Below are 14,171 nucleotides of genomic sequence, written 5' to 3'. Positions count from 1 at the left end.
GATGACTCAGTTTCCTTTCCAACTGCAAAATGGGAGCAAGATCAATCCCTCAAGATAAAAACTTCTCAACACAAATGTGTTTAAATTCCTTAATCTGAGAACTATATGCAAGCTCTAAGGTCTTGTATGCCTGTTCAGAGTTTCTGGCAGAGGATATATGAATACCTATGCACATGGTTTAGTTGCTGTATTCCAACCTTACCTCACTGTGTATCTTTGGTCAGGTAAGTGAATTATCTATGGATGTGCAAACAGCAAACATAGTTCTGAATGCCTTATATACCTCTTGAAGAAAACTATCCTTGGGAACTGGAAATCGAAAAATTATTTGTGTATTACTCAATATAAAAATTTAATCTAGAGAGAATGTCTGCCTCCTCAAAACAGCAAATGGGGAAATTTGAATTTTGATTTTCTCTGCTTGCTGCAGATCAGATATATTCTGTACTCACCAAGAGCTTTTTCTGATTTGTGTTGCATAAAATACCAATAGCTCCATGAAGCCATGGAACCATTTGAGGTGACTCATAGTTTTCAATACAAATAAAAATACTCAGAATAAAATTATTTTGCCTCCCAATAAGCAATCTTCTTTATGATTTTAGTATATCCAAAACTAAAACAGGATATACATTTTCAATAAGAAAATCTTTTAAACTGTTTATTCTCAGTGCTTCTGATTTTAACCTTTCACATAAATACAACTATCTTAATGTGCATCATACACATAAAGGTATGATGCAATTGTCTGTTAGATGTGAGCATGTGGTAACAATGTATCTCATGTCAATAGGGACCAGATTGTAAGTCTTTTTTCCACACATATCTATTTGTTGATGGGAATTATTTATTTGTTTGAACATGTCTGAGGCATAGTTCTCACTCTGCCCCTTGTATGCTCTTGTATACTCTCAGAAAACACTTTATCAAGTGCACCACAGTAATCCCTGGTTGGAGCCATTTTTATGGTCAGACCTCCCTTAATTCTATGTGGAGGATACTTGAAATATTTTCTATATAAATATCTAGAGACACTTGAGTCCATATTAGCATGATACTTTCAAACAGTTACTGCAGATTTGTAAGACTCTATCAAAAGTGCTCTATTGAAATAGAGACCTGTTGACTATGGGGGCTATTTGACTACAGTGAACTCACATGATGTACTATGTTGCTGGAATCAGCCATCAGAAAAATGGGTGCACTGTTGCCATGAGGAGATGGGCATGGTCAGCAACAATACTCATTTTATCAATACTCATTTGGCATTAAAGGACACCAAGTGTGCCATGAAAATATACCTCCCAAACCATTATTTTGACACCACCAGTCTGAACTGCTGATACAGGGCAGGATGGATCCATGTTTTTGTGCTGTTTATGCCAAATTCTGAGTCTACCATATGAATATTCCAGCAGACTTTCAGGCAAAAGTTTTTAATAATTTGGTTAATTAAACTGAAATAACTACTGAGACAAAAAGCATAAATTTACTTTGAAAATTAACTAAACTAATGTGGGGAAAAATAAAATTACAAGAAGATAGAAGTAAATGAATAAAATCAAAACTTTGATAACAACACTAAAAAACAGTGATCTGCATAAAACCTAAATACACAACATGAGAGTCCTCTAAAGCTGAGCTTCCTGTTGTTCCTGCTCTGTAGCTGATGTTGACACTGTGACTGATTAACAAAGTCCAAATGTAGAGGCCAGCTGTCCTTCTTCCACATCTGGATTAAACATGTTACAGCAGTTTGAACAGTGTTGTTCTTGGCTTGATTAAAACTTTATACCTAAACATAGTATTAAAAAAATCTCAATGCCGATACTTCAGACAACGACTCTTTGATTTGAAGTAATGCAGTGCCCTCTGTTGACCAGTTATTAATATCATCATTAATGTTATAATTTGAAACTGAGACTAGTCCTCTGAGGTTTTACTGCAGTATTCAAACAGACAAAGCTTTCTTTTTGCAGATCCATCAGTTCTTCTCATTACAGCTCACTGATTTAAATCCTTGGTCTTGGACAGAGATTGCACAGTGACCAACAGAAGGAGGCTGGTCGATCCAGGAGCTGAGGAAAACAACAAATCTGCTCAAGGCTGATGGACACTGGTACACTGTAATTGATTCATTCCAGATTTGGGAAATTCTTGGAATTTATATTGATTCAAAGTGTCTCTTACCTATTAGTCATATCCCTTCCACCCAGCCACTTCCATTTCCCATCTTCAACTCTCAGACCAATCCAGTATCCTTTGTTTTCATTATATTTCCAACTGTTTCCATTGACGGTTTTCTGAGGATAGAGAGAAAGTTGTCAAATGCTTTGCTCTAAGAAAGCTTTCGATCTAAAGAAATTATTTTTATTTCCTGAAGTCTGTAATAACGTGTCCTACAATTTTCTCATTACCTTTTCTTCTTCATTAATCACAACAACCAGCCTGACAATTCCCAGCCAGCCTGACAAGCGTTACATTTTCTGTCTGCAAGAATAGAGACCTGTTAATAAACAACATCAGTGCATATCTATGTTAAATTAGGTAATTTTGTACAAATATATTTGGAACATACTGTTATTTTCTTTGGGACAGTAGGCATCAATGCTGCATTAAGCTCGACTAACATTGAAGTCATTCCATGATGTCGTCATCTGTTGTATTATTTCTGTTAAGTTTTTCTTCTCTGTCTCCAGCTCCTCATTTTTCTTTCTGAGCATCTGTGTCTCTGCAGTCAAATTTGTGATCTATTTTTCTAAAACTGTGGAGACTATAAGGTTACAAAGGACAGCAGTCAGTTTTTTTTTTTAAGTGGATTGAATATATTTACATGTTTCTTATAAATTAATGCAACAATAACTGTTAAAAAAACACAATCAAATATAAAACATCACACTACTTTGCGTGTAAGTTTTAAAGTTATACTCACAGTAGATGCGAAGGACCATAATTAGTATTAGAATTCCCCAGCATGTTGCTAGTGATGGAAAAGATTTATTACAAGATGACTTCTTATATAGCAAAAACAAAAGTTATTTCAACAACCAAAATTATTCATAGTTTTCTTGAGAATAAAATGAAATGTGTCAAAGATCCCTAATTATTTAAACATTGTTCTGTTATGTACAACCACAAAATACCTATTGGAGGCAGAAAAAAATGATTTAACTTTAGACCAGACCTATAATCACAAAGAAAACTAAATCAGAAAACCTGAAGGCAAAACTAAGGCTAAACCTTGTTAAATGTAATACAGACCCCCCAAACTCAGAACACTATATATACAGAAAAAGGCAAAAATGTAAATAGAAAAACTCAAAACTCAGGCAAAAAACTCAGGGTTGATGACAGCGTTTGTCATTTCTGTGTTTTGTATCTTTGTGGGAGATATTACATCTTAAAAAATGTTGTTTGAAAAACCCTAAAATTCAGAAACATGGTCAAAAACTTGTATTCCATTGTATAATATTTTTATTTATTTTCAGTCAAAAGTTACACAGTTTTAAACATTTAATTAGTTTGCATGGGTACATTTCTGTTTTAAATGCTCTGTCCACAAATGGCCTTTGGTAAGAATTGCTTTACACAGTCCAGGAACAGAGATTAACAAAAATATGACCTGCTCACCTGCAAACTTTAGCTGCACCAATCAGAAGAAACAAAGAGGCATAAAACAGCTCATCAGACACTCTTTGATCTGAGCTTAGGATAAATAAGGATTATTTCCAACTATCAGTCATGCAAAGCTACACTATTACAGTCCAGCAGTCAGAGTATAGAGATGGAAATCAGTTGAATTACACAGCAGATCATCTGAGGAAAATCAGCCAATAACGTTCAGACTAAACCGACCCACAGTATTCCTTCTCACAGTAACCGGCTGTCTCCTCCTCTCTGTGGAAAATCTTCCCATCAGGCTGCGTCTTCCACCTCAGCTTCACCTCTTCTCTGATACCTTGCTCCAGCAGCTTCTCCCTCACCTGAAACACAGTTTTCACACATTAACAGAAGCTCCTCATTAATCAGCCGTTGTTTCCGTAGTGAGCAGAAAACTTTGTTCGTGCTGTTTCTGGGGGTAATGAACTAAATGAACTGCCTGGTGATGAAACTGAAGTTTGTTATTAGGCCTCATTGCCTGTCATTGGGTCACTTCGTCTCCTCACAGTAATCTGAAATTAAATGACTTCTTCAAGTTAAGAATTAAAAAAGGTTAAATAACAAAAATCGATGGGATTCCATTAAATGAGCCCCGTATCTCTGCAGCTGTGTGCTGTCACGTTTCCCTGAACCTGGACTGCACAGACTCACTGCTCTCTATCATTTCACAGTAGTTATAGCAGTCTGTCCCTTGTATCGGGGCCAGTGTGTCCTCTGACCTGCTGCAGGATGGATTCTTGCACTGTGGGGTCGTTCAGGTCTGCAGATCCTGCCCTCAGCTGAACCTTCACTGACCTCGAGGCTCGAGAAGATTTGACATCTGCAGAGAAGGAAAAGGCCGAATTTCAATTCAATTTTATATATACAGCGCCAAATCACAACAACAGCCGCTGCAAGGCGTTTTAAAAGGTAAGGTAGACCCTACAATAACACATATAGAGAAAAAAACAAGAAATCAAATGACCCCCTATAAGCAAGCACTTTGGCAACAGTGGGAAGGAAAAACTCCCTTTTAACAGGAAGAAACCTCCAGCAGAACCAGGATCAGGGAGGGGCGCAAGTGGGAGAAAGCAGTCTTACATATTTGTTTAATATGTGCATTGAAGGACATATCCTGGTCAAAAATGACTCCAAGGGAGGTTCCTCACAGTGTTACTGGAGGCCAAGGTAATGCCACCCAGAGTAAGAATCTGGTTAGATACCATATTTCTAGGATTTTCAGGGCCGAGTACAATAACCTCAGTTTCATCTGAATTAAGAAGCAGAAAGTTAGCGGCCATCCAGGTCTTTATGTCTTTAAGACATTCCTGCAGTTTAACTAATTGGTGTGTGTTATCTGGCTTCATGGACAGCTAGAGTTGGGTGTCATTAGCATAGCAGTGAAAATGTATGCTATGTCTTCTGATGATACTGCCTAAGGGAAGCATGTATAATTTAAAAGTGCTATATAAATAAAATTGATTTGATACTTTACTTAGGCCATCAAATTAAGATAGATTTTATGTTGTTGGTTTTGAAGATCTGGATGGATATTTTAATGTATTCTTTATTTCTATTTTTCAAGACTTGGAGATTTGCCTTTTTTATATAACTTGGCCTACCCTTTTTAGTTTTGTTAATATTGGCAATAGTGAGAAGTACTATGGTTGGATTCAAATGTATTTAATATAGGGCATCTAATTAAGGTAAATGTCATGTTTTTAGTTGTTAGAATCTGATGAGCAATATTTTATTTTATTATTTGTTATTTTGTTTTTCAGTTTTCCCCCTGAGAGATTGCCACCTTAATGTGGTCAGGGGGTTTGCGTGCCTCAGTGACACTAAGAGCTAGACCTGCAGAAGCTTAGCCTTCAGGGGGGACACCCAAGTTGGTCAGGTTTTAGGGTAGAGGTCTGACAAAGTGCAATCCAATTACATGACAAAAACAGTTATTCAGAGCACCCCACACAACCCTTACCCCTTTCTCGCCTCTGTTGCCACCATGTGCCCCCTTTACATTTCTGTCTGGAGGAGGAGAGGAGCTGCAGAAAGGCGTGTAAGACTTCAGCTCTGCTTCCTGGTCCCAACTCTGGATAGTCATATTTTGGGAGGGGTTTAATAAATCTGTCCATATTTCTAGAAATGAGAGCTGCTCCATCCAAAGTGGGATGGATGCTGTCTCTCCTAACAAGACCAGGTTTCCTCCAGAAGGTTTGCCAATTATCTATGAAGCCCACATCGTTTTTTGGACACCACTCAGACAGCCAGCAATTTAAGGAGAACATGCGGCTAAACATGTCACTCCTGGTCTGATTGGGGAGGGGACCAGCGAAAACTACAGAGTCCGACATTGTTTTGGCAAAGTTACACACCGATTCAATATTGATTTTAGTGACCTCTGATTGGTGTAACCGGGTGTCATTACTGCCGACGTGAATTATGATTTTAATGAATTTACGTTTACCCTTAGCCAGCAGTTTTAAATTTCCTTCAATGTCGCCTGCTCTGGCCCCTGGAAGACAATTGACTATGGTTTCCGGTGTCTCTAGCTTCACATGTCTGAGAACAGAATCACCAATTACCAGAGTTTGACCCCCGGCGGGTGTGTCGCCGAGTGGGGAAAAACGGTTAGACACATGAACAGGTTGGTGGTATACCTGGGGCTTCTGTTTAAGACTATGCTTCCTCCTCACTGTCACCCAGCCGCCCTCTTTCCCCAGCTGCTTGGGGTCTGCCGGGGAACAGGTAGCGGGGCCTACGCTATCTTCGGCTGCACCGGCTACAGGGGCCTGGCTAGCTACGGGTGACTCAAGGGTGTGAAGCCGAGTCTCCAATTCAGTAATCCTGGCCTCCAGAGCTGCAAATATGCTACATTTGTTACAAGTATCACTACTGCTAAAGGAGGCCGAGGAGTAACTAAACATCTGACACAATGAGCAGGAAAGTGCAGGAGGGACAGGTGAAGAGGCCATGCTGCACATGAAGATTATACTATGAAAACAGAAGTTATCTAAAGGTTTTAATTAAATTGGTATGCAGATAAGCTACTCAACTAGTACTTCCTGTTCCTGTGTTGGTGGAACAGGAACAGGAAGTGATACTCTACCGCAGAGAGAGCGAACACCAAATGACAGCGCCACCCAAAGGATTGACAGTGTTGTGCCAAGAGTGTCCAGATGAGCCCAGGAGGACCAGACCGTGCAGAGGACAGACTCACCTCTGGAGCAGAGGAAGGGGCGTTGTTCATTACAATTATGACTGTAGAAGGAGCCCGTTGATGCATCTATTGTGGCACAGTTTTGAGTGTCATCAGGCTGCCCGGGCCCCCACGGCAGGTTTGAGGCTGTGCTCAAGTTTGACCACGTCCAGTAATTTCTATACAGTCCAATCCAGGCCTGATTAGAAGATGTCAACATGTTAGCGGCCATGGTGTTTACATTTGAATCAATCATGCTGCTCAGGTCTATGTATGTCTGTCTGCAGTAAGACTGAGCATCAGGCCAGGTCATCAAGGTCGGCACCAGGATGATACTGCTACTCATGCCTGAAAGACAAAAGATCAGATGGATTCAGACCTGCAGCTAAAATGTTCAGTTTGTCAAACCCTGGTACCAAAGTCCAAAACACTCACCATTAAAGCAGAAAAAGCTATGTTGTTCTGAGCACTGTCTTGTGGACCATGATCCATCACTAGATATTGTAACACACTCCCCAGTCCCTGGCTGTCCCGGGGACCAGGAATTAAACCAGGATGACTGAACTGGACCGAGGCGAGACCATTTCCAGCCGCTCTTGGAGAGTCCAATCCACACCTCTGTGCTCCCCGCCCATTTCTGGGCTTCCTGGATGAGAGCTGAGCTGTTAACGATGGCGAGGTCAACATACTCATCTCTGCAGTATTGCTGAGCGTCGTTCCAGGACTTCTGCAGGTCAACGAGGTGGAGCTGTCTGACTAACTGATCAGACTGAAAATGGCAGACCATCACGTAACCTGAGAGAGGACACGAGTCAGTCAGCATGGTCACAGACTCACCTCAGCTCGATTTTACTCGTCAGGAGAATTTACAGAGATTTGAACAGTGTTGTGGTCTGTTAATAAATGTGTCCTTTAAAGGATCTGTAACTCGTGTACTGGTTAAAATGTGTTTTACAATGCCAGTGGACACCTACACACTGGTTTCCCGCTCCAGGGCCAAACTCACACATCAGGTTAAAAAGCTGCTTTAACAGTGTTAAGTTTGTTTTTCACTCTGGCCTTATTGCACATGTATTTGGATGATTTTTCCTCTTCAGTGTGCACAATAAAGGAAAACAACATGTTAGTGGTCGAGGCTCAAAGCTGAACAACATGTGCACACGGACGTGGTAAAAGCAGTCAGGATCTTTTTCAGCGAGCTGACGGGTTTGCAGTGTTTCAGGCTTTCAGTCAGATTTCTACACAGAAAATAAAATAAAGACGTGTTTTTCTCAGCAGTGCACACAAACAGAGCCACGTTCATGCACTCTCTCTTCCCTCCTGTCTTTCTTTTTTTACTCTTTTACTTCACTTTATACAAACTGTTACAAACTACCGACTATTAAACTGTCAATCAAACTTTTAACTGGACCCAAAGAAAGCTTTAGAAGTTTAGTTGACATGACAAAGATCTTTGGAGATTGTACGAGTGTTTCTTTGACTGCTTGAAACTCGTTTACAGACACCTTGAAAATAATCACTATGGAGCAGTTCAGTTTGTGCTTTCTTTGATTTTCTGATATTAAAAGTTTTATTCAAACTATAAATGAGGCGACTGAGATGAGTTTACAGACCTGAGAGCAGCAGGAGGATCAGTCCACACCTCTTCATGACTGAGAGCTGAAAAACTGTGAAAACGTCCTCATGAATCTCATCTTCAGCTGCTCTATCATTATTAATCATAACACTTAAACCAGCATCAACAAAGAGGCAGATGTCTCTGTCATTCACTCCATTTCTATCCTAATCTAATGATTCAAACAAAATTATCAAACATATTTAACATTTGAAACGTTCAACTTTAAAAAATGTTGTCTTCATTCAATTATCATCATTTTGTTTATTAGAATACCAGATAATGAATGTGTGAGATTATCAAATAAACCAAAACAAACATATGCATAACATACCCGACACGATGAGACGTCTGTTCAGCTGTGACACAGTCAGAACTCTTCATCTGATATAAATGTCATCCTCGCTCCTCCTCCCACGTCTATCAGAGACTTTGTAAAAGTGGTTTTAGAAAGCAGCCCAGTGTTCATTAAAGTGCATTTGATTAAAGATGCTCAGAGTCATTTAACTGAAGATGACTTATTCAAAGTTATTACAGATGCAAACAGACTGACGTCTGGCAGAACGGGATGTGAACTGGAGCTAAACGAGGTCACAGGCGTCGAACCATGAAACTAGGACTGAGGTTAAACGCAGGAAACGGGCCGTTCGGTTTCAGGCTTCAGTCTCTGTGAGTGGAAGAACATGCTTCTCCTCCTGACTGGAGGTCAGCGTGTCTGCCGCATCATCAGCAAAGATGGACACACTTGGAAATGTTTGTGTCTTCATTTGAATCCAAAGCCGAGGTTTGCGAGTTTGCTTGCTGTGCATGTGTTTGCATAGATACAGCACTGATTCTCTGCCTGACCACTTCAGTGTTATTTGAATAATGTTGTAATTATTATAATTCTGACAAAACAGCGTTCAAGCTTGACTCCTCCAAATCAGTGATGATGAAGACACAACCTGACACATTTCACATGTCAGTTCCAATCATAGAGAACAAATAGTTTTTACTTTGTTCTTTCTTTCTTTGTTTAGCTTCAGCGTGTTTTTTAATGATATTACAGTTTTAGTGCATCTCCTCTAAAAGTGCAAAACTTGCTTTGAGAGTCTCACACAGCACCACTTCCAAAGATGGAGGCTCAGTCAAATACAAATAAAATGCACTGATTTTAAAGTCACCACTAAATTTCACTGAAAGTAAGTAAATAAAATGTTATTTATGTAGCGCCTCACAATGTGAAGATCACAAAGTGCTTCACAAAGAAATACCAAGGAATTTAAAAGAAAAGATAATTTTTTTAAATATCATTATTGGATGTGCTGCAGGTGATGATGTTGATACAAGACATACCTGTCCCAGTGATCACATGGTGAACGGTGTTGCCACGGCAGCCAGATGCCAGCTCGTTGCCCGTGGTGACGGAGAAGTCCACCTTTGCCAGGTGTCAGCATGGGTCTGTTCTGCTCAACGCCGGCGCTGCCGAGGAAGGTCCGAACGCTCCTCTATTTATTTTCAGTTTTTAGTTTCATTCGATGGAAACTTTCTTCTTGTTAGGCCTTGGAAAACTTTACCATCCACATGACAGAGCACTCGGACTCATATCTGATGATGTGTAAGATCAAGAGAATATCAGAAATGATGGTAAACCTGAAGTCTGCTTTGGATTATTCTCTTCAACAATCAGTTGACAACATTTCAGTTTTGTGTTTTGAAGGTTTGAGTAATTGCAGCCACCACGAGTACATGAAAAAGGACTCGAGGTCTTTTTAAACCTTTATTTCCGTCCTGTCTGAGCGCAGCCCACAAACGAACATCATGAAAATGATTCAACAGAAAAGTACCCAGTTCTTATTTAAACTCGGTTTTCTATGTGAAAACTGTCGTTTCAGCTCTGTGTGACGGGAGAACATTACAGCCATGCGCTGAGTCCCCTTAGACAACAATGATGCTAAGTTTAGCTAGTAAAACAGTTGCTAGTGTAGCTGCTTACACTAGTCTCATTTCAGTTTGATGGTACAAATGTAACATGAGTGACATTAGTGATATTTTACTATATACACACCATTTTTGGAAAAAGAAAGCTCAATGGTGGAATCAAATATGACATTTAAGTCAAAATTCAAGGTATTATTTCTATTTCATATCATTTATGACCCCTGTGTGAAAGTTTTAGTTATATTTAAGGACAATACCCCAAAAATAAAGTCTAAGATTTGATCCTTGTGCGTTTCAGATGAAATGAAGACACACTGATGCAGTAGATATTCTTTTATTGATGAGAAAACTGTGCAGTATAATTTACTCAAGATGTTGAAGATATGAGAGCATTAACAGGCTGATTTTTGGGTAAGAGGCTCTAACAGGAGAGAGGTGATACAGAAACATGACATCCTTATAAAATACTGACACGTTTTATGAATGGACAACTTTTCACAGCTCTTTGCATTTAAATGAGCTGCATACTTTTCCCACTGAAACCAGCACAATCCCACTGTGATGAAGACAATATTTGAACTAAATATATTCTGGATAAATCAAAGCATTATCAAAGTTGTCCGTGGTTCCCTTATTTTTCCTTCTTTCCCTGTCAGATCCTGTCCTGCAGGATAAACATCAGTGAGTGGTTCCCTGTATGCAGCTGTTACAGTTTGTGTTGGAGATACTTCTGCAAATACAGGAAGCAAATATCGAGAAAAGTGTTTTCAATGTTTTTACCAGTCCCTCAATTACAGCGAGCTGTTTGTTCTCCCCCTGTTCTCCTCTGCATCTCTCAGCTGTTGCTGGCTCCTTTTCCTCCTCCTCCTCCTCACACACTGTCCTGGTGTCTCATCAGGGGTGGAGAGCCTCTGTCCTGTCTCCTCTCACCTTCCTTCTCAGTCTCTTCTGACTCTGGACACTTGCAGAAGGACATCAACCATGGCAGTTAGCAACAAAAGCAAAAGAAGTTTATCAAATATCTGTTAACTTGCAGGATGAAAACAGTTTGTCTTATAATCACAAAGACACACTTTGTGTTTTAATTAGAGAAAGGAGAAACAGGAGGAGGACTTCTCCATCTACTGTCTGTCTCATTATTAGTGGTTTATACAGGATGAGAGCTCTTTAAGGACAAACTTCAGCACAACATGGTTGAGTCTGCGTCCTCGCCACAGTTCGCGGGCCAGATATTTGGTCAACCGTCTGCTCGGTGTTTCCTGAAACGTTTAAGTACGTTTGGCTTCACACCGAAAAACAGACCCAGCTTCGGCAGAAACCTAAACTAACTAACCGACCAAAGAGCCGCTTTAAATGGCGATATCACTAACGTCACGTAACTTTTTTAAGGCTTTTCATTATGCTAACACTTGTTCCGCTGTATATTTGAAGAGAGATACAAGCCCAGTGCTTACTTTGAAGATTTCTGGACCGCCTCACTTCGACCGTCCACCACTTTTCTTCAACCTTTCACTCGCAGTTAATCCTGGTATATGGTTGGGCATATCAAGGCTACGTCCACACGTACACGGAGATTTTCCGTTTTCGTTTTAAAAAATAATCCCGTCCACACGTAAACGCAGAAATGAAGGAAAACGCTGCTAGGAACATGCCAACGCAACAGGTGGCGATATATTCCTAACCATGTAGAAATGTTGGCCAATCAGAAGTCTAGAAGCCTCGGTAGGAAATAGTAAACAAAGATGGGGCATAGAAGCAGAACCGAGTCCTCTGTGTGGAGGGACAGTAACTGTGTGTGTATATGTAAGCATTTAAACACTGCAGAGAGTACAATTAACAGTAACAGTATTGTAGAAATTCATTTCACCGAAACAATAACGTGGCGCACAGTGTGACGTCAAAAAGGCGCACACCTTTGACGCTGCGTTTTCTCCGTTTTTCTCGTCCACACGTAAATGCAAAAACGGAGTTTTCGGAAATATCCACCCTGGCAGGCGTTTTTAAAAATCTCCGTTTTCAGTGACCGAAAACGCCGTTTACGTGTGGACGAAAGGTGCAAACGCATAGAAAAATCTCCGTTTTCAAAAATACCCTGGTACGTGTGGACGTAGCCCAAGTCTGCTGCTGCGCAGCTGTGAGCGCGCGCTAGGGGCTTTTATCCGTGTGCGCGTGCGTTCTTTGCGACGTCACTGGCAGATCAAAGGAATTTGCTTTTGCTTTGATCCGTCAGCCACGTGACAGGCAGCCAAACCCCACAAATAGGGGCTCTCACACATAAAAATTACAGCTCATCTGTTTGCAAATGTTCAACAGTCGGCGTCCTCCAAAACAAGAAAATTCTCCCGCTGTTCTCTCAAACCCGGAAAATCAAATGTGTGATACAACCATGTCAACACGCAGCGAAAATGAAAATTCAATTGTGGTCACACCAGACCAGATAATGCCACCTATCAAGAGGTGCTTCGAAAGGCTCTCTGGAGTTCAGTGGAGCTTAATAGAAAATGGCGCATGCGACTCGGGGACCGTAGCGGTGCTTGCTGATATGATTTGTGAAATCATTCAGATCGCCTCTAGCAGAATCCTCAAAATTGCCCTTCCTGTTACTCAGGATTGCATGACGAAGGAAGATCCAGAGCCTTTAGATGCGGGGAAAATAATCCCGTCCCTCGGAGACTCGATCTCAGACGCCATCGCCAGCTCTCTTAATGTCCCGAAACAGCGACATGAGAGCGCTGACGAGCTGACACGGATGGTTGAGGAAGAGATCTCCGAAAAGGTAAGCTCAACAGTCAAACTCATTACAGAAAGCCCCGATCTCCCGCAAGACCCCGCCGTTTATGTTAGCGGGAAATGTAGTAATATTAAAAAGCTGCACCGCATGGTTTGTCACGCTGCCTCGTGCCTTAAAAGGTTTGTAGCACGTAAGATGCGCTGCCGGTGCGTGTCAAGCGGGTGTGATTCCGGTACAGAAAGTACGGATTCAAAGATATCAGTGCAATCAGCAATCACAGAGATTTCTGTGATTCTGTCATCAAGCAGCTCAGATGGAGAGATGACAGAAAAAGATAAAGATGAGGAAGAAATTGAGCTCCCAGACGAATCAGCTCTAACAGAAGAAGACAAAATAAAACCAGCTGCAGAGAGCCAAAGTATCCGAGCTCCAACGCCAGTAGAAGTGGTTGCAGCTGACATCGTAAATGAGATACTTGGGAACATGAATTCAAGCAGTGAAGAGCCCTGTGAGAGGTGTAGCTTACCCAAGCCTGCCTTTAATGCAGGATTAATTATCAACAAGGTGAGAGACCTTTTCTCCAGATGTTTGCCATCCACCTCACACTCAGGGCTCAAAGCACGCAAACACCGCTTTTCCATGTTTGCGAAAAAACAGTTTGAAAAAATGAAAAAAGAGCTGAGACAAGTAATAAAGGCAAACAGGAAATTTTTTGTTTGTCTAAAAAACATTTTCAAGTTCCACAAGTATGAAACAGTGCCATCCGATGAAAGTAGCCTCCCAGGGTCAGTCCCAGAAACTGGTCCCAGAGTAAAGAGGCTCATCGAGCCCCTTCCCGAAACACGCTGCTTCGTTACATGCGTTCTTCTCCAGCCGACTTTGACGCCATTAGGTCAGACGTTAACCAGCTGTTTGACAAATTAACAAAGAAAGAAGAACTCTTCATCATCCATAAAACATTGGACAACTTCAGAAATAGTGGGGCAACAGAGATTTTACCGTGGAGTTGACGGGAAAAGTATTTGATCTACTTATGACGGATCGACTGTATCAAATCCCCGAACCTCTAA

General features: G+C 40.8%; 1 protein-coding gene across 2 annotated transcripts; it reads right to left on the bottom strand.

Annotated features, from left to right (window-relative positions):
* Positions 1–3,479: 3,479 nt before the first annotated feature.
* On the bottom strand, positions 3,480–12,039 carry LOC102076378 (macrophage mannose receptor 1-like). Of its 2 annotated transcripts, XM_013274431.3 has the most exons (8): positions 11,825–12,039; positions 9,786–11,331; positions 8,785–8,880; positions 8,449–8,502; positions 7,271–7,630; positions 6,857–7,183; positions 4,380–4,480; positions 3,480–3,983 (listed from the first exon to the last, which is right to left on the bottom strand). In XM_013274431.3, exons 4-8 carry the CDS (start codon positions 8,483–8,485, stop codon positions 3,846–3,848), a joined length of 963 nt encoding a protein of 320 aa, XP_013129885.2. In that variant the 5' UTR covers positions 8,486–8,502; positions 8,785–8,880; positions 9,786–11,331; positions 11,825–12,039; the 3' UTR covers positions 3,480–3,845. The 2 variants fall into 2 exon arrangements, with proteins under 2 accessions (XP_013129885.2, XP_025767431.1); XM_025911646.1 differs by lacking the exons at positions 9,786–11,331; positions 11,825–12,039 and having other exon boundaries at positions 8,449–9,675.
* Positions 12,040–14,171: the final 2,132 nt, after the last annotated feature.

The sequence above is a fragment of the Oreochromis niloticus genome, linkage group LG11 (genome assembly GCF_001858045.2).
Source record: "Oreochromis niloticus isolate F11D_XX linkage group LG11, O_niloticus_UMD_NMBU, whole genome shotgun sequence".
NCBI classification, from domain to species: domain Eukaryota; kingdom Metazoa; phylum Chordata; class Actinopteri; order Cichliformes; family Cichlidae; genus Oreochromis; species Oreochromis niloticus.
This window is presented reverse-complemented; position numbering and strand designations above follow the sequence as displayed.